This window comes from Equus quagga, chromosome 3 (assembly GCF_021613505.1).
Source record: "Equus quagga isolate Etosha38 chromosome 3, UCLA_HA_Equagga_1.0, whole genome shotgun sequence".
In the NCBI taxonomy this organism is placed as follows: Eukaryota; Metazoa; Chordata; class Mammalia; order Perissodactyla; family Equidae; genus Equus; species Equus quagga.
Genome location: NC_060269.1, coordinates 68,987,256 through 69,005,305, shown reverse-complemented (window position 1 = coordinate 69,005,305; position 18,050 = coordinate 68,987,256). Strand labels below are relative to the sequence as shown.

At 37.3% G+C, this 18,050-nt stretch overlaps 1 protein-coding gene across 6 annotated transcripts in view; it reads left to right on the top strand.

Moving 5' to 3' along the window:
* The window catches only part of PPP3CC (protein phosphatase 3 catalytic subunit gamma), a 97,738-nt gene extending 79,997 nt beyond the window's left edge, over positions 1-17,741 (top strand). For 2 of the 6 annotated variants that reach the window (XM_046657004.1, XM_046657000.1), the window contains 4 exons: positions 9,955-10,036; positions 10,763-10,860; positions 16,074-16,103; positions 17,230-17,741. In XM_046657004.1, coding sequence (XP_046512960.1) covers positions 9,955-10,036; positions 10,763-10,860; positions 16,074-16,103; positions 17,230-17,456 — 437 coding nt within the window. In that variant the 3' untranslated portion in view covers positions 17,457-17,741. Of the gene's footprint in view, positions 1-9,017; positions 9,045-9,954; positions 10,037-10,762; positions 10,861-12,581; positions 13,789-16,073; positions 16,104-17,229 lie in introns of those variants that run through there. The other 4 variants (XM_046656999.1, XM_046657002.1, XM_046657005.1 and 1 more) reach the window with 4 other exon arrangements.
* Positions 17,742-18,050: the final 309 nt, after the last annotated feature.

Sequence of the window (18,050 nt, the reverse complement as noted above, 5' to 3'; positions counted from 1 at the left end):
TAAAGACAAACACAGGCTCACCATACTCCAAGCAAATGGCAAACAAAAGAAAACAGGTGTTGCCATACTTATATCAGACAAAGCAGACTTCAAGATAAAACAGGCAATGAGAGACAGAGAGGGGCAGTATATAATGATAAAAGGGACATTCCAGCAAGAAGATGTTACACTTATAAATATATATGCACCCAACACAGGAGCACCAAAGTACATAAAGCAACTATTAACAAACCTAAAAGGAGATATTAACAACAACACAACAATAGTGAGGGACCTTACCACCCCACTTACATCAATGGATAGATCATCCAGACAGAAAGTCAACAAGAACATAGTGGATTTAAATGAAAAACTAGACCAGATGGACCTAATAGATATATATGTAGAACACTCCATCCAAAACCAGAAGAATACACATTCTTCTCAAGTGCACATGGAACATTCTCAAGGATAGACCATATGTTGGTAAACAAGGCAAGCCTTAATAAATTTAAGAAGATTGAAATAATATCAAGTACCTATTCCGACTATAACACTATGAAACTAGAAATCAACTAGAAGAAAAAAGCTGGGAAAGTGACAAATATGTGGAGACTAAACAACATGCTTGTGAACAACCAATCGATCATTGAAGAAACTAAAGGAAAAATCAAAAAATATCTGGAGACAAATGTGAATGAAAATACACCATACCACCCCATATGGGATATAGCAAAAATGGTGTTAGGAGGGAAATTCATAGCAATACAGGCCCACCTTAACACACCAGAAAAATCTCAAATAAGCAATCTTAAATTACACCTTACAGAACTAGAAAAAGAAGAACAAACAAAGCCCTAAGTCAGCAGAAAGAGGGAAATAATAAAAATTAGAGCAGAAATAAATGAAATTCAAAGAAACAAAAAACAGTAGAAAGGATCAATGAAACAAAGAGCTGGTTCTTTGAGAAGATAAAAAAATTGACAAACCCTTAGTCAGACTCACTAAGAAAAAGAGAGAAGCCTCAAATAAATAAAATTAGAAATGAAAGAGGAGAAATTACAACAGACACCACAGAAATACAAAGGATTATAAGAGAATACTGTGAAAGACTATATGCCCACAAATTGGATAACTTAGAAGAAATTGATAAGTTCTTAGACTCATACAACCTCCCAAAACTGAACCAGGAAGAAATAGAGAATTTGAGTAGACAGATCATAAGTAAAGAGATTGAAACAGTAATCAAAAACCCCCCAAAAAACAGAGCTCCAGGGGCCGATGGCTTCTCTGGGGAATTCTACTGAACATTCAAAGAAGATTTAATACCTATCTTTCTCAAACTATTCCAAAAAATTGAGGAAGGCAGAACACTTCCTAACACATTCTACAAAGCCACCATCACCCTGATACCAAAGCCTGACAAGGACAACACAAAGAAGGAAAATTATAGGCCAATATTGCTGATGAACGTAGAAGCAAAGATCCTCAACAAGATAATGGCAAACCAAATACAGCAATGCGTTAAAAAGATCATACACCATGATCAAGTGGGATTTATACCAAGGATAACAGGGATGGTTCACCATCTGCAAATCAATCAGTGTGATATACCACATTAGCAAAATGAGGAATAAAAACCACATGATCATCTCAGTAGACACATAGAAAGCATTTGATGAGATCCAATATCCATTTCTGATAAAAATTCTCAACAAAATGGATATAGAAGGAAAGTACCTCAACATAGTAAGGGCCATATATGATAAACCCACAGCCAACATCATACTCAATGGGGAAAAACTGAAAGCCATCCCTCTGAGAACAGGAACAAGACAAGGGTGCCCACTCTTGTCATTTTTATTCAATATAGTACTGGAGGTTTTGGTCAGAGCAGTTAGGCAAGAAAAAGAAATGAAAGGTATCCAAATTGGCAAGGAAGAAGTGAAACTCTCACTGTTTGCAGATGACATGAATTTTATATAGAAAACTCTAAAGAATCCATCAGAAAACTATTATAAATAATCAACAACTACAGCAAAGTTGCAGGGTACAAAATCAACTCAAAAACATCAGTTGCATTTCTGTACTCTAATAACAAACTAACAGAAGGAGAATGCAAGAATAGAGTCTCATTTACAATCGCAACAAAAAGAATAGAATATCTAGGAATAAATTAGCCAAAGAGGTGAAAGACCTATACACTGAAAACTATAAAGCATTATTGAAAGAAATCGAAGCAGACATAAAGAAATAGAAAGATCCTCCATGCTCATGGATTGGAAGAATAAATAGAGTTAAAATGTGCATACTACCTAAAGCAGTCTGCAGATTCAGTGGAATCCAAATCAGAATCCCAATGACATTCTTTGTGGAAAGAGAACAAAGAATCTGAAAATTCATATGGAGTAACAGAAGACCCCAAATAGCTAAAGCAATCCTCAGAAGAAAAAACAAAGCTGGAGGCATCACAGTCCCTGACTTCAAAATATACTCCAAAGCTATAGTGATCAAAACAGCGTGGTATGGGTACAAAAACACACACACAGACCAATGGAACAGAATTGAAAGCCAGAAACAAAACCACACATCTATGGACAGCTAATCTTTGACAAAGAAGCTAAGAACATACAATGGAGAAAGGAAAGTCTCTTCAATAAATGGTGTTGGGGCAACTGGACAGCCACCTGCAAAAGAATGAAAGTAGACCGTTATCTTTTGTCATACACAAAAATTAACTCAAAATGGATTAAAGACTTGAAAGTAAGACCTGAAACCATAAAACTCCTAGAAGAAAATATAGGCAGTACACTCTTTGACATCGGTCTTAAAAGGATCTTTTTGAATACTATGTCTACTCAGACAAGGGAAACAAAAGAAAAAATAAACAAGTGGGACTTCATCAGACTTAAAGAGCTTCTGCAAGGCAAAGGACACCAGGAACAAACGAAAAGACAACCTATTAACTGGGAGAAAATATTTGTAAATTATATATCCCACAAGGGATAATCTCCAAAATATATAAAGAACTCACACAACTGAAGAACAAGAAAACAAACAACCCAATCAAAAAATGGGCAGAGGATATGAACATTTTTCCAAGGAAGATATACAGATGGGCAATAAGCACATGAAAAGATGTTCAAGATCACTAATCCACTAATCATCAGGGAAATGCAAATCAAAACTACACTAAGATATAACCTTACACCCATTAGAATGGCTATGATCACTAAGACTAAAAATAACGAATGTTGGAGAGGATGTGAAGAAAAGAGAACCCTCATCCACTACTGGTGGAAATGCAAACTGGTGCAGCCACTATGGAAAACAGTATGGAGATTCCTCAAAAAATTGAAAGTAGAAATACCATATGACCCAGCTATCCAACTACTGGGTATTTATCCAAAGAACTTGAAATCAACAATTCAGAGAGACTTAGGCATCCTTATGTTCACTGCAGCATTATTCACAATAGCCAAGATGTGGAAGCAACCCAAGTGCCCATCAACTGATGGTTGGATAAAGAAGATGTCATATATATATATATATATACAATGTAATACTACTCAGCTGTAAAAAAAGACGAAATCGTCCCATTTGCAACAACATGGATGGACTTTGAGGGTATTATGTGAAGCAAAATAAGCCAGACAGAGAAAGACAAACACCACATGATTTCACTCGTATATAGAAGATAAACTAATGCATGGACAAAGAGAGCGGTTTAGTGGTTACCAGAGGGGAAGGGGGTTGTGGAGTGGGCACAAGGGGTGAAGGGGGACATTTATATGGTGATTGACAAATAATAATGTACAACTGAAATTTCACAATGTTACAAACTATTATGACCTAAAAAATACCCTTGAGGGCAGGCAGTGCATCAGGCAGCCCTGGTGCCTGATAGCCACATCAGCCGATGCTCACTGGTTGATAGCAAAGGAGAGGAAGCAAGTTATACTTCACCTTAAAGCAGAAGAATGGTCAGAATTAAATGAGAGATGCCATGTACAGAGAATTCTCTTTTAAAAATTTTAATCAGGCATTTGGCTTTATCTCCCAAGTTACCATACAAGCAGAGAAGATAAAGCATCACCCAGAATAGTTCAATGGGCATTACAAGGTCCAGATAACTTTCACCTTGCATGTCTGGGGTGGAGTGACCAAAAGAAATGTGAAACTGGTCAAGTTTTTTGAAAAAGCAGCTGTTTCTGTATGATTTCTTCCAAAATGCATATAAAATCTTATGCATATCTTAGCTGCAATGTATTTTGAAAGCAATTTACATAAACAAATTAAGTTGTAAATTTGGCTTATTTTTATACCACATTTTGTAAAACCAGTGCTTAAATACAAAATGATTTAAACTTGAGAAAAAACAATAACAAAATTTGAGGGATGCATCTAAAGCCATGCTTAGAGGAAATTTTATAGCCTTAAATGCACATATGGGAAAAGAAGAAGGGTGGAAAATCAACATCCATCTCAGGAAATTAACAAAAGAATGGATCGCACATTAAACCTAAAGAAAGTAGACAGAATGAAATAAAAAGTTAAGAGCAGTATTAACTAAATAGAAAACAAAATGCAATGTAGAGGAGCAGTAAGAACAAAGTGTGCTGTTTTCAAAAGACTAATAAAGTTGATAAACCTCTGGTAAGACTTACCAAGTAAAAAACTTAAGACAAAAATAACCAATGCCAGGAGGCTGGCCTAGTGGCGCAGCGGTTGAGTTCACACATTCTGCTTCAGCGGCCTGGGGTTCACCGGTTGGGATCTCGGGTGTAGACCTACACACTGCTTATCAAGCCATGCTGTGGCAGGCATCCCACACATAAAGTAGAGGAAGATGGGCATGGATGTTAGCTCAGGTCCAGTCTTCCTCAGTAAAAAGAGGAGGATTGGTGGCAGATGTTACCTCAGGGCTAATCTTCCTCAAAAAAAAAAAAAATCTGTAAAAAGAATCAGGCCCTGTGGCTGAGTGGTTAAGTTTATGTGCTCTGCCTCGGCAGCCCAGGGTTTCACTGGTTCAGATCCTGGGTGCAAACCTAGCACCATTCATCAAGCCGTGTTGAGGCTGTGTCCCACAAAGCAGAACCAGAAGGACCTACAACCAGAATATACAACTATATACTGGGTGGCTTTGGGGAGAAGAAGAAAAGAAAAAGAAGATTGGCAACAGATGTTAGCTCAGGTGCCAATCTTTTCTTTAAAAAAAAAAAATCAGCGGGGCCAGCCCTGTGGCCAAGTGGTTAAGTTCACGTGCTCCGCTTCGGCGGCCTAGGGTTTCGCCCATTCGGATCCTGGGTGAGGACATGGCACCACTCATCAGGCCATGCTGAGGCAGTATCCCACATGCCACAACTATGAAGGACCCACAACTAAAAATGTATGCCTGGAGGCTTTGGGGAGAAAAAAGGAAAAATAAAATCTTAAAAAAAAAAATCAGTATAATTCACTGCATTGACAGAAAGAAAAGGAGAAAAATCATTATCTCAGTAGATACAGAAACAGATAGGTAAGAGTCATCTTTCGTCTACAATAGACCTCTTAAACTAGGTTTAGAAAGGAGTTCTTTAATCTGACAAACATACCTATAAAAGCCTATAGCAAACATCATATGGTGAAATGTTGAAGGCTGCCTTAGTGCCTGGGAAGAGACAAGGATGCTGGCTATCAAAACCTCTATACAATATTGTATTAGGAGTTGTATCCAATACAATAAGGCAGGAAAAAGAAATGCAAAGTATAAAGATTGGAAAGGAAGAAACAAAACTATCATTATTTAAAGATGATATGATTATGTGCAATGGAAATTTAAAAGATTCTGTAGATTAATTATTAGAATCAATAAGTGCATGTAGCAGAGCTTCTGGATACAAAGTCAATTAGCAGAAACTATTTGTATTTGTATTTACCAGCAACAAACAAAATGAAATTTTTAAAAAGATACCATTTATAGTATCATCCCTAACAATAAATCTAACAAATGATGCATGATACCTCTAAGCAACAAACTCTAAAACATTATTAGAGAAATTAAAGGAGACCTAATGAATAGAAAGAAATATTATGTTCATGAATTATTGGAAGACTCAATAATTTAAAGATATAAATTATTCCCAAATTGATCTATGGATTCAAAAACAAGTCAAATATTAACAGACAATTTGATTCTAAGATTTATATGGAAGTGCTAAGGATAGCTTCTAAAATTCATATGGAAATAGCTTAACTCTTGAAGAAGTATAAGGAGAGAGGACTTGTTCTATAGGATATCAAGACTTACCTTAAAGCTAAAGTAATTGGAATTATTAGTGTGAGGACAGACAAGCATTGAAACAGAACAGAGAATCCAGAAATAGTCCAGAACATATACATGGACACTTGATTTATACCAGAGGTGCCCCTGCAGAGTAGTAGGAAAATGATGGTATTTTTAATAAATAGTTTGGGAATATCTAATCTATTTGAGAAAAAAATTAAACCTGACCCCTATCATATTCCAAACACAAAAATAAATTCCAGATGGACTTAATACATGAAAGGCAAAACAATAAAGCTTCTAGTATTTATAGTACAGAATATCTCATGACCTTAGGATAGAGAAAAGTTTCTTAAACAGGACACAAAAAGCACTAACCATACAGGAAGCTATTAATAAATTGAACTACATTAAAATTAAGAACTTGTGTTTATCGGAAGACTCTGTTAACAGTGTGAAAAGACAAGCTACAGAGTGAGAGGATATTTGCAGCACAACCAACAAGGCTCACCTGCAGAATATATAAAGAACTACGGATTAGTAATGAAACTTTTTTTTTTAAAGATTTTATTTTTTTTCCTTTTTCTCCCCAAAGCCCCCCAGTACATAGTTGTATATTCTTCGTTGTGGGTCCTTCTAGTTGTGGCATGTGGGACGCTGCCTCAGCGTGGTTTGAAGAGCAGTGCCATGTCCGCGCCCACGGTTTGAACCAACGAAACACTGGGCCGCCTGAAGCTGAGCGCGTGAACTTAACCACTCGGCCACGGGGCCAGCCCCAGTAATGAGACTTGAGCAAGCACTTAACAAAAGGGGATAGCCAAATGGCCAATAAAAATATGAAAATATATTCAACCATATTTGTAATCATGAAAATGCAAATTAAAACCACAATACATGATTCTACACAGCCACTAGATTGGCTAAAATTAAAGATGAATAACACCAAGTGTCGGCCAGGATGTGTAGCAACAGGAATGCTCATATACTGAAGTATAAATTGGTACGTTCACTGTAGTAGATAATGCCAAACTGTTATCCAAAGTTGAACATATATCTACTCTGTAACTGAGCATTCTAATGCTAGGAATATACTTAACAGAAATATGTGCAGCAAAGAGAAGTGCACAGGAATATTCATAGGAGCCTAATTCAAAATAGGCAAACATTTGAATTAGCCCAAATGACCATTGACAGTAAAAAGGATATATTGTTTTGTATTCATATAGTAGAACTGTATACAATAATGACAATGTACAATTATTGTACACTTTTTATTGTATTGTTATATACTTTTTATTGTATTGTATACAGTAATAACAGGGAAAACATGGATGACTCTTACAAACATAATGTTGAGCAAAGGAAGCCAGACACAAGAATATATATTTGTTCCAATTACATAAAGTTTAAGTACAATGAAAACTATGGTGCTAGTGGATACACACTTACATGGTAAAACTATAGAGAACAGCAAGAAAGTGATTTCAATAAAAGTCAAGAGAATGATGCTTTGGGAAGAGAGAGACTTATTGTTAGGAGGGGCCCAAGGGGGACATTGGAGGTGCTGGGAAGGTGCTATTTACTGACCCGAGTGGTGCTTATGTGGCCATTTGCTTTTTAATAAATCATTGAGTTATACATTTGTTTTGTGTATTTTTCTCTATGTTGTCATACTTCACAACAAGAAAGGTTAAAAAAGGCATAGATTTTTGAAAGCTGGAAGACGAATGAATTAGTTTACTGACTTAGCCGATTCAAGAAAGCTAAAGCCTGACTTAGTAATGGAGAATGCTGAGTTGCAGCATGGAATCCTCAAAAAGCAGAGATTGGTAGTACCTGTTGCTAGAGGTGGGGACTGTGGGTTGAGGGAGGAGAGAGAGGGGCACTGAACTAAAATGAGTAGACTAGGTGAGAGCTGTTGGAAAGGCAGGTAAAGGCCCAGTTGCCACTAGGCAACTACCTCTTCTTCAGTTCTGGAGGCTAATCTCTAAATAAATTGTAAACCAAAGATTTTCTGGACCAGGGATACAATTGAGGGCATCAATACCTTGCCAAAAACAGATGAATTAAGTGGCCTATGCATGCTTGATACTGAAACAGAGACTTCCCTAACAAGAGCCCACCCTGATCACTCTGCCTGAAGCTCCAAGTCAGCAGTCACCCGCCAACTCTGAAAGCTTTTTGGTCCCTCCGTCTTAATCATGAGCAGACACCAAGCACTACCAGACGCCTCAGGAAAGTTTCCAAGAGAGACAACAACAAAAAACAGCAAAAAGCACCTTGAATGAACTTGAGATTCTGAAGAAAATACAAACTTAAAAAAGGAAAAACTATAATATCCCCAGAAAGACAGGGGAAGATATTGAATCCATTAAACAAAAACATAATGCACTTACTAAGAGATTTGCAAGCTCTTGGTTCTGTCCTTTGTTTTTATTCCTTGTTTTCAGCATCATTTGTTCAACAAATAACATTTTTTTTGTCTAATTTTATTGTCATGATCTATGAGGATAGAACATGTTAGATAATAATAGATGTGAGTTAATGTAAAACTATAAACTTTTAAGAAATGGAAAAACTGACAAGAAATCTGTAATTTAACGTTCTATCATGATACAAAGGACGTCTCTTCTGAGCTGATAAATATAATAGCCTGCTTCTCTCATTGCATTTCACTTTGATTTTTTTTTTCTCTCTTCCATGTAAACTTAAATTCCTCTTCTCCTATTTCTGTCTTCATCTCCTTGTTTCTTGGTGTCTCTTCTCCCTGAAGATCACTACATTTCAAGCTATCAGAAAGGTATACCACTAAAATGTGCTAAGAGCTTAATACTCACTGTTTGTCCCATACAATCTATTAATTAGACTTGTTTAGTTGTAGCTGAATAATTTCAGACAGGCCCTCCACCCTCCCTTTCTATTTTAATGTATACGTTTTCTCTGGACCTCGTATATGATCCTGCAGGATATTGAGAGCTGGAAGGGTGAGGAAGGAGAGGCCATATTTCTTTTTCTGACTTTTGAATGTGTTCATCTGGTGCATGCCTGGACCTTGGCTTCTCATGTGTGAGCTATTTCCTGAATCTTAGATGAGAAAAGGCCATAAAGTCTGCGTTAACTTTTTTGGTGTTGCTTTATAAAATACTTTATCCATCATCATAATTTGTACTGCACAGTTGCTGTGATAGGAAATAACTCACCAGTTTGTGAGTAAGTGAGGATTATAGGATGGAAGCTGCCCTCACTAAGTTCAGGTGAGCCAGCTGTGAGTTGTGTTTACATTGCAGAAGACAACTGCTCGAATCATCACTTGCCATTTGGCAGGTCAAACCCTGCATCCTAAGGTGGCCCACAGCATTCTCACAAAAGATCTTTGCTGTAGCGACAGTCTTTGTTTATATGTGTTTATTTCGTCCTTCACAGTGTTCCACATTTCAGAACCCCAGTTAAGTTCCCACCTCTAATAGATTTGCTCCGTCTGTCTTTTTTGTGGCCCCTCCATTTTTTTACGTCATCTTTTTCTTTCTCTTCTGGGTTGTTTTTTCTCTTGTTTCTTAGAACTTCCTGGGATTTTTGTTTAAGCAAACTTAGGCCTTGACTTCCTTTTTTCAAACTACTCTTAAATTTAGAAAGATACTTTATACTTGCATTTTTTCAAACTAACCTGTTAACACATTCCTTTAACTCACTTGTTCTTTGTATTCTCTAAGGAGGCACTACAGTTCGAAAGGAGATCATCAAGAATAAAATCAGAGCCATTGGGAAGATGGCACGGGTCTTTTCAGTTCTTCGGTAAGGATAAGTCTGTCATTACAGTGTGGGATAAAAGCATTTTGAGAGCAAATTAGCAGTTGATTTCAGAACAGTCTTTTAGAGTTGGAAGTTAGTGTTAGAATTGTAGGTGTTCGGGTTGCATGCAGATTGACTCAGACCTACATGTTACAGTGACTAGAAATGTCGTAGCCAGCATTTGTTTGGTATGAGCTTAGATGCAGTGAACGCAGTGGTGTAGTGTGGCTTCTGGAACCAGACTACCCATGTTTACATCCTTGCTGTACCTCTTCTTAGCCATGTGATCTTGTGCCTCGTTTTCCTTGTCTGTAAAAGAGTGATAATAACAGGACCTGCCTTACACAGTTATTAGGAGGATTAGATGGGATAAAATATGGTAAATATTAGGATAGCACCTGGCTATTAAGTGCCTCTAATTGAAAAGCAAGGCCTGACCGATTGTTTAAAATTGGAATATTTACAGAAAACGTCCCTTCCTTTGGGTCAGGTAAATATTAGGATAGCACCTGGCTATTAAGTGCCTCTAATTGAAAAGCAAGGCCTGACCAATTGTTTAAAATTGGAATATTTACAGAAAACGTCCCTTCCTTTGGGTCAGGGAAGGGGTGGTGAGGAGAACCTGTCCTCCATCTCTATGCATCTTGTCTTAACTGCCTTCAAATGTCTTTGCATTGCTGAGTGGTAGAAACCCTGGCAGTAACCCAGGGCTTTGATCTTCCTTTGCAGGGAAGAGAGTGAGAGTGTGCTGACCCTCAAGGGCCTGACCCCTACAGGCACACTCCCTCTGGGTGTCCTCTCGGGAGGAAAGCAGACTATTGAGACAGGTGAGTATGAGAAGTGCTCCTCTCGCAGGAGCTGTGCTCCCATTGCCTAGCAGTCAATGTAATATTAAAAATTGAGCCTTTAATTGGATATTCATCTTGGGGGAAAAATGAATCTTGACCCTTCTCTCCTTACACAAAAATTAATTCAGAATGCATTGTAACTTAAATGTAAAAGGTAAAACAGTAAAACTCCCAGAAGAAAGTATGCAGAATAGGCATTAGTGTAGATAAAGGGTCCTTAAATAAGACACAAAAATTACTAACCTTAAAGTAAATTTCATTAAATTAAGAATTTCTATTCACAAAAATACATAATTAAGAGAGGGAAAAGGCAGACCATAAACTGAGAGAAGATTTTTGCAATGCTTATGTCTGACAGTGGACTTGTATTCAGAATATAAAAAGAACTACAGTTCAGTAAGAAAAACATAAACAACCAATTTTTTTAAAATGGACAAAAGATTTTCACAGGCACTTCACAAAAGAGGGTATCAAAATGGCCAATAAGCATCTGAAAAGATGCTTAATATAGTTATTCTTCTGGGAAATGGATATTAAAACCACAGTGAGATACCACTACATACTCACCAGAATGGCTAAAATTAAAAAGTCTGACAGTACCAAGTGTTGGTGAGTTTGTAGAGAACTAGAACTACACACATTGCCAGTGGGCTTGTAAATTGATTCAGCCACTTTGAAAAACTTTGGGGCAGTAAAGCAAAATTTATGTCTACCATATAGCCCAGCAATTCCACACCTGGTATGTATCAAAGAGAAATTAGTGCATATGTCCAGCAAAGGATGTGCATAAGAATGTTCACCTTAGCTTTAATTCATAATAGCCCCGAATGGGAAACAACCCAAATGTCCATCAATATTAGAATAGATAAATAAATTTTTATATTTGTACAATGGAATACTACTCAGCAATAAAAAAAATAACTTTATGAATACGTGCAAAAACATGGTTGAATCTCACAGACATTATGGTAAACTAAAAAAGCTAGACTCAAAAGAGCACAGACTGTCTGATTTATATGATGTTCAAGAACAGGCAGACTAATCAATGGTAATAGAAGTCAGAATGGCACTTTCTCTAGTGGGAGAATATTGACCCAGGGGGCATAGGGGACTTCTGCAGTGGTGGGAACATTCTGTATCACTATCTGAGTGGTTGTTACACAAGTGTAGACGTATATAAAAATCTCTTGAGCTGTACAGTTCAGATTTGTGCACGTGATATGCCTCACTTGTTATGTGTTATACCTTAGTTTTTTTTTGGTTAGAGTTTCTCAATCAGAGGGAGAATTTGCCTCTCTGCCTGCAAGCCATATCCCACTCCAGTGTCACAGTCACCTCTACAACCAGTGTCAGTTCTAAAAATTATATGGGTGCTGACTTCTAGGGAGAGGGTTTTATGGAACCCTCTAATGAAAACACTGATGTTTGTTAGAATAAACGTAGATCTGGTCAACAAGGGGAAGAGACACGACATCACATCGTTGGACGACTAATTCCAGGCATGGAAACTGGAGTGGAAGCACTAACAACTTGAACTAGTTCCGCTGCTTTTTGCTCCCTTGTTTTATTGATTTGTTTCTACTTAAGTTTTTCTTGTTCCTTGTCATCTCCCCACTTATGGGAGCCCTCTGCTTTTTATGGGAACCCCAGTGCTGTTGACTGATAGGAAGGAGCCCCTTTCTTTCTCTTTCTTTTTATAGGATTGAATTCCTCCTTCTCTTTCAAATTGAATCCTGGAATCTTAGAGTTTAGCTATTTGGAAAGAAGAATGAACATTTTCTCCTTGGAAGTATATAATTAACTTCTGTAGTTTCCTAGAAAGGATCAATAAACTATTTCAGACTGAGTTTTTCCTCTCAAATAAATGTGCAGTTTCTTGTAAGCAAAATACCTTCCACCATTCCTTTGCTTGGTAATGAGTTTTGCGAGGTGTTCTGAGAGCAGCTCTGACAAGGCGATTCTGAGTTACTAGGAAGCACCATGGGTAAAGAAGAAAGGGGATGTCCTAAAGCATCTTACTTGAAAAGTTTTCAAAATTTACTGATCCACAAAGTTGTTCTTTTACTCCGAACCAGTTTTTTTCTAGACTTTGAAAACCTGCAAATCTAGGATGAGTAACAAAGAGAATTTTATGGATGTGTTGTTTGAAGATTTGTTTGTTTATAATCCTTGGTCTACCTTTTGTTCTCAGTTTCAAATATATCCAGTTTCTCCTCATTCCTAATTTGAATATGAGTGTTTTTAATCAATATAGGATTGTTTATTGATACTTCCAAAATTGATAGAAATCTTTAGAAATGCTTAAGAAGAACAAATCTAAAGTTGGAGCCAACTTTTTAGAGCTTCTTATTCTCTTATTGATTGATATAAACTGAGTTTGTCATTTTCCTATCAGAGTCTCAGTTCTACAGGTTCATTGGCAAACTGGAGCATTAGCCACAAAAGACCTTTTATTGTTCATATAACTTTATTTGGAGAACTTTCAACCAACAATACCTCGTATGGTTTTATAGCATACATTCATTTATGCCCGATCTTGTTCCAAGAGGTATTTGAGTAAGTTACAGTATACATTCAGTACAGTGAAGTCAAATAAATATGCTTGGAAATTGGAGCACAAAAGAAAACAAAAAAAAATGCCAATAGTCAGCCACAAATTAGACTCCAAGCTTCCTAGTAGCCAAAATAAAGAGGAAAGCCAAGAACTGAACAAGAGTCACAAAGACCATAATATAAAAAACAGATCAGTTATAAATTGAACTACATGAGAATTAAAAATTTCTGTGCTGCAAATGGGACCATCAAGAAAGTGGAACCCAAAGAATGGGTGAAAATACTTACAAATCATATATCTGATAAGAGATGGTATCTAGAAAATATAAAGAACTCTCTGTCTGAATAATAAAAAGATAACAATTAAAAAATGGGTAAAACATTTAAATAGACATTTTTCCGAAGACACACAAATGACCCATAAGCATGTGAAAAGATGTTTGACATCATTAAACATTAAGGAAGTACAAATCAAAACCACAGTGAGGTACCACTCTCCACCCGTTAGGATGGCTGTGATCAAAAAGACATGATAATAAGTGTTGGTGAGAATGTAGAGAAATTGGGACCCTCCTACACTGCTGGTGGGGATGTAAAATGTTGTAGCACTTTGGAAACCAGTCTGGCAGTTCCTTCAATGATTAAACGTACAATTACCATATGACCCAGCAGTTCCCACTCCTGGTTATATACCCCAGAGAAATGAAAACATATCCACACAAAAAGTTGTACGTGAATGTTCATAGCAGCATTCTTCATAATAGCCAAAAAGTGGAAACAACCCAAATGTCCATCAACTGATGAGTGGATAAACAAAATGTGGTATGACCATACAATGGAATACTATTCAGTCATAAAAAGGAATGAGGTACTGATACATACTTCATCATGAATAAACCCTGAAAACGTTATGCTAAGTGAAAGAAGCTGGTCACTAAAAGCACATAGTATGTGATTTCATTTATAGGAGATGTCCAGAACAGGCAAATCTATAGAGACAGACAGTAGATTAGTAGTTGACACTAGGGTTAAAGGGAAGGGATAAGGGAGGAAAATGGATTTCTTTTTGGGAAGATGAAAATGTTCTAACCATAGATAGTGGGCATGGTTGCACAACTCTAAATATATTAAAATCATTGAATTGTACACTTTAAACAAGTGAGTTTTATGATATATGAAATATACTTCAGTGAAGAAAAATATATTTCAGTAAAGAAAAAAACCCAATTTCTCAGTTTTATATGTCTATTTCTTATAATGTCCCTCAGTGCAGGCTGATATCTTAATACTCAATGGAAAAAGCAATTCTATCTAGGGAGGCCCAAAACAATGTAATATTAGTACACCTTTTACCACATAGCTTTTAAACTCTCGAGCAGCACTCTGTACAATTCCAGGCAATGCTTTGTTCTCCCACTTCCTCATAGTTGCATCAGTGATGCACTGTTGGAAGGCACTGTTGTTTTCTTGCGGAAGTTTATTTGTTCTGTTTGAGGCGATTAGAGAGGGTGTGACATTGCTTTAACACGTGCCTACACGTGGTTGACAAAGTAAGCACACGATGAGTTGATTCCAAGTTTCCATTTTTCACATTGGGAAGTTAACTTTCAGTTCATCCAGTTTCTCCTCTATTATTGATAATATGTAAAGCCTCAGAAACAGCAAACTGTTACTGTTCATTATTCTTCCCTGCCTTCTTTTAAAAAATTGCTGTTGAAGGAGCTGATAGGGTTCTTCTCCTAATAGGATCTTTCTTGCTACAAGCTGTAGCCTTTTCATATGTTAGGGCTTTTACTGTCTTTAAAAGAGGATACAAGGAAGTTTACCTGTTGGTACTCATTTTTAAGTTGCTTCCTTTTCTGTCACGAAGAAGAGCACCTTCTTGGTAATTGGCCTGCTCTCTCCTGCAGTGAGTGGAAGCCGTGTGGGTTGGAAACGTCAGCCTCTGCTGTGTCTCTAGTCCCAGGTGGTACGTGAATGTGTGTCCTGATTTGAATAGTTTTATGCCTTGCCAGCTTAGTACTCCATCCCCAGAGAGGAAATAACCCCCCACTTATAACTCATTTTTCTCTCCTTCCAAATGCCTGTCTGTTAGTCAAAGTCCACTCTTTTTTATTAAGGAATTAAAAAGGACAGTTGGACCCCACAAAAGCTGCTTAAGAGCATTGAGAAGTAGTTTTAAATAACTTTTTGAATAGGACCCAGCAGCAGCTCATTTAATACCATCTGAGCCATTTCAGACTAAAGAACAGTTGTAATGTTAAATTCTTTGACTCAGTGAGTTATTTTGATAAGTAAATGTCAAGACATAAATTAGCCGCTGGCTGTTTAAAAGGAGGAAAGCAACACAACTCTTAGAGCCAGCCTGACTGACCCCATTGTCTTAGCTATAGATGCCATTAGCTAAAAGGTTCCCATGCCACCTGGAATGTTAAAAATATTAGAAACTCTCCCCATCTCATATTCCCCTCAGTTTTTTGCAATAATCCTCTCACTTCTCTAACTAGCCAACTTTTATTATGGATGAGAATAGGCTAAAAAGTGGGACCCTGGGATGTCTGTGCTGGCAGCAATGCTGTTGGTTTACTCACTCTGTTTCTGTCTTCATTTTTGCATGCCACTGCTCCTGCCTCTTACAGCCACAGTAGAAGCGGTAGAGGCCCGGGAAGGTATGGCCATATTCCTGTGATGGATGTAATCATGTGTCTGTCTGCTAGTTTTAAAAAACTTTGTCAGCATTTGAAATCTTTTATTATTGCATCACCAGAACTGTAACAATGAGAAAAGGAATACATATTTCTAAGCATGCTCACCGAGAGTTTCCTGTGTTAATTTAAATGACCCTCTCCATGGCTAACGTCCTTCCTGGGCTCTGTAAGTTTGAATGCAATGGCTGAAGCTTAAGCAGCTGCTCATGAGGGATCAAGTGGTTTAATCCTGTAGCCCTTCCGTATACAAGGGACATTCATTTGATCGCTAGAAATCCAAACAGGTCAGCCTCTTTACCCAGGGATCCTAAGGGACCTCAAGAGTGGCCAAAAAGGTAGGCAGGAATTTAGTTTTATTCATTTCTGAAGTTGCCTTAAGGCAATCAAGCTAAATTATCTTTGTTTTTATGAAAACAAATTTTAAGTGACAAATTGTCTGTGAATCTGAGGGTGAAAACCATTGGAATTAATAAACTTGTGCTATAAATTTGTTTTGTTAGGTAAGGTGGTTTAAAATGGGAATGCCTTTCCTTGATGATAGAAAAGTTCAATCAGAAAGAATGTATCTAGAAGCTATTTTTTAGGTGGGTTTTAACTTAAGTTCAGCTCCTGGTTGTGCAAGATAAAAAGCTGTCCTTCTAAACAAAAAGATTAGCTCTTTTGTTACTTTTTTTGTGGTCAGTGATGTTTGTGCTAAAGTAACTACTCTGTTTAACTTGTTCTGTTATTCTAGTGTTGGCTTTTTCTCTCGCATTGAGTGCGTGTCTGGCCCATAAGAAACTGTTTCTCAAATGTATGTGGGCTAAGTAAGAACACACTAGTTTTTTGTCAGGTGTACTTCTACTGTGATTAATTCTGTTGAGCTGCTCTGAAAATTACTTTCAGTTTCAGCTGCCCTTTGGGCCTTAAGAAGCAGTAGCTTCAGATAAGGCTAATTCAAATCCAATATTGCCTCTTCCCTTCACCAGACGTATGCTCCGTAGCCACCCTTCTGTGTTTCTTTCTAGGAGATTGCTGTGTGCTAAGAAACGTGAAGCTTCTCACTTTGCTGTCTAATTGAGCTCCTCCCTTTCCTGTTTTTCTGTAGCCATCAGAGGGTTTTCGCTTCAGCACAGGATCCGGAGTTTTGAAGAAGCCCGAGGTCTGGACCGAATTAATGAGCGGATGCCACCCCGAAAAGAAAGCCAACACTCTGATGGGCCAGTGAAATTAGTAACCCCTGCACAACCAAATGCCACGCACAGGAGCGACAAGGGAACAAAAGCCAGTGACAACTCAGAGTCCTGTGGTGGCACTGGTGGATCCAAAACTTAACAAATTTTATTTATTATTGGAAGACAAAACATAGACAACTTAAACCTGGAGGTGCATTCATAATACACTCTGCATTTATTCTGTAAGAAAGGTGACGATTTTATAAATTCTTTTATTTATGTTTAATATATATAAAAATTGCATCTGTTTTGTTTTTCCCATTTTTTCCGAATTTTTAGGAACTGCTCTGATTGTCTGATCCATATGTGAAGTCTTGTGCTATAAATGGGACTTTCCCCTAATAAAAGGGCCTTGGAAACCTCCACCCTGGGTTTCTGACTTGAACTAGCCAGCCTTTTCTCTTGTTTTTGGAAGGTAATATCTTTTATTTCAGACTAATAACTTTTCAAATGCAAGGAGATTTTTTTTCTTTTCTTTTTTTTCCCTTTCTACAGGGTACCAATGAAGAAGATCTCTTAAATTTCAGTGGCTAAAACTTCTCTTCTGATAGAAAACTTGATTACAGTAGAATTTCTAAGTGAATAACTCAAACCCAGTGATTTTAAGGGCCAAGGGGAAGGTTTTCCATAATAACCTACTTTCTTCTGGACTCTCAGTTCCTTTTAACATGTTCCAGTAAGGCAAGATAAAAAA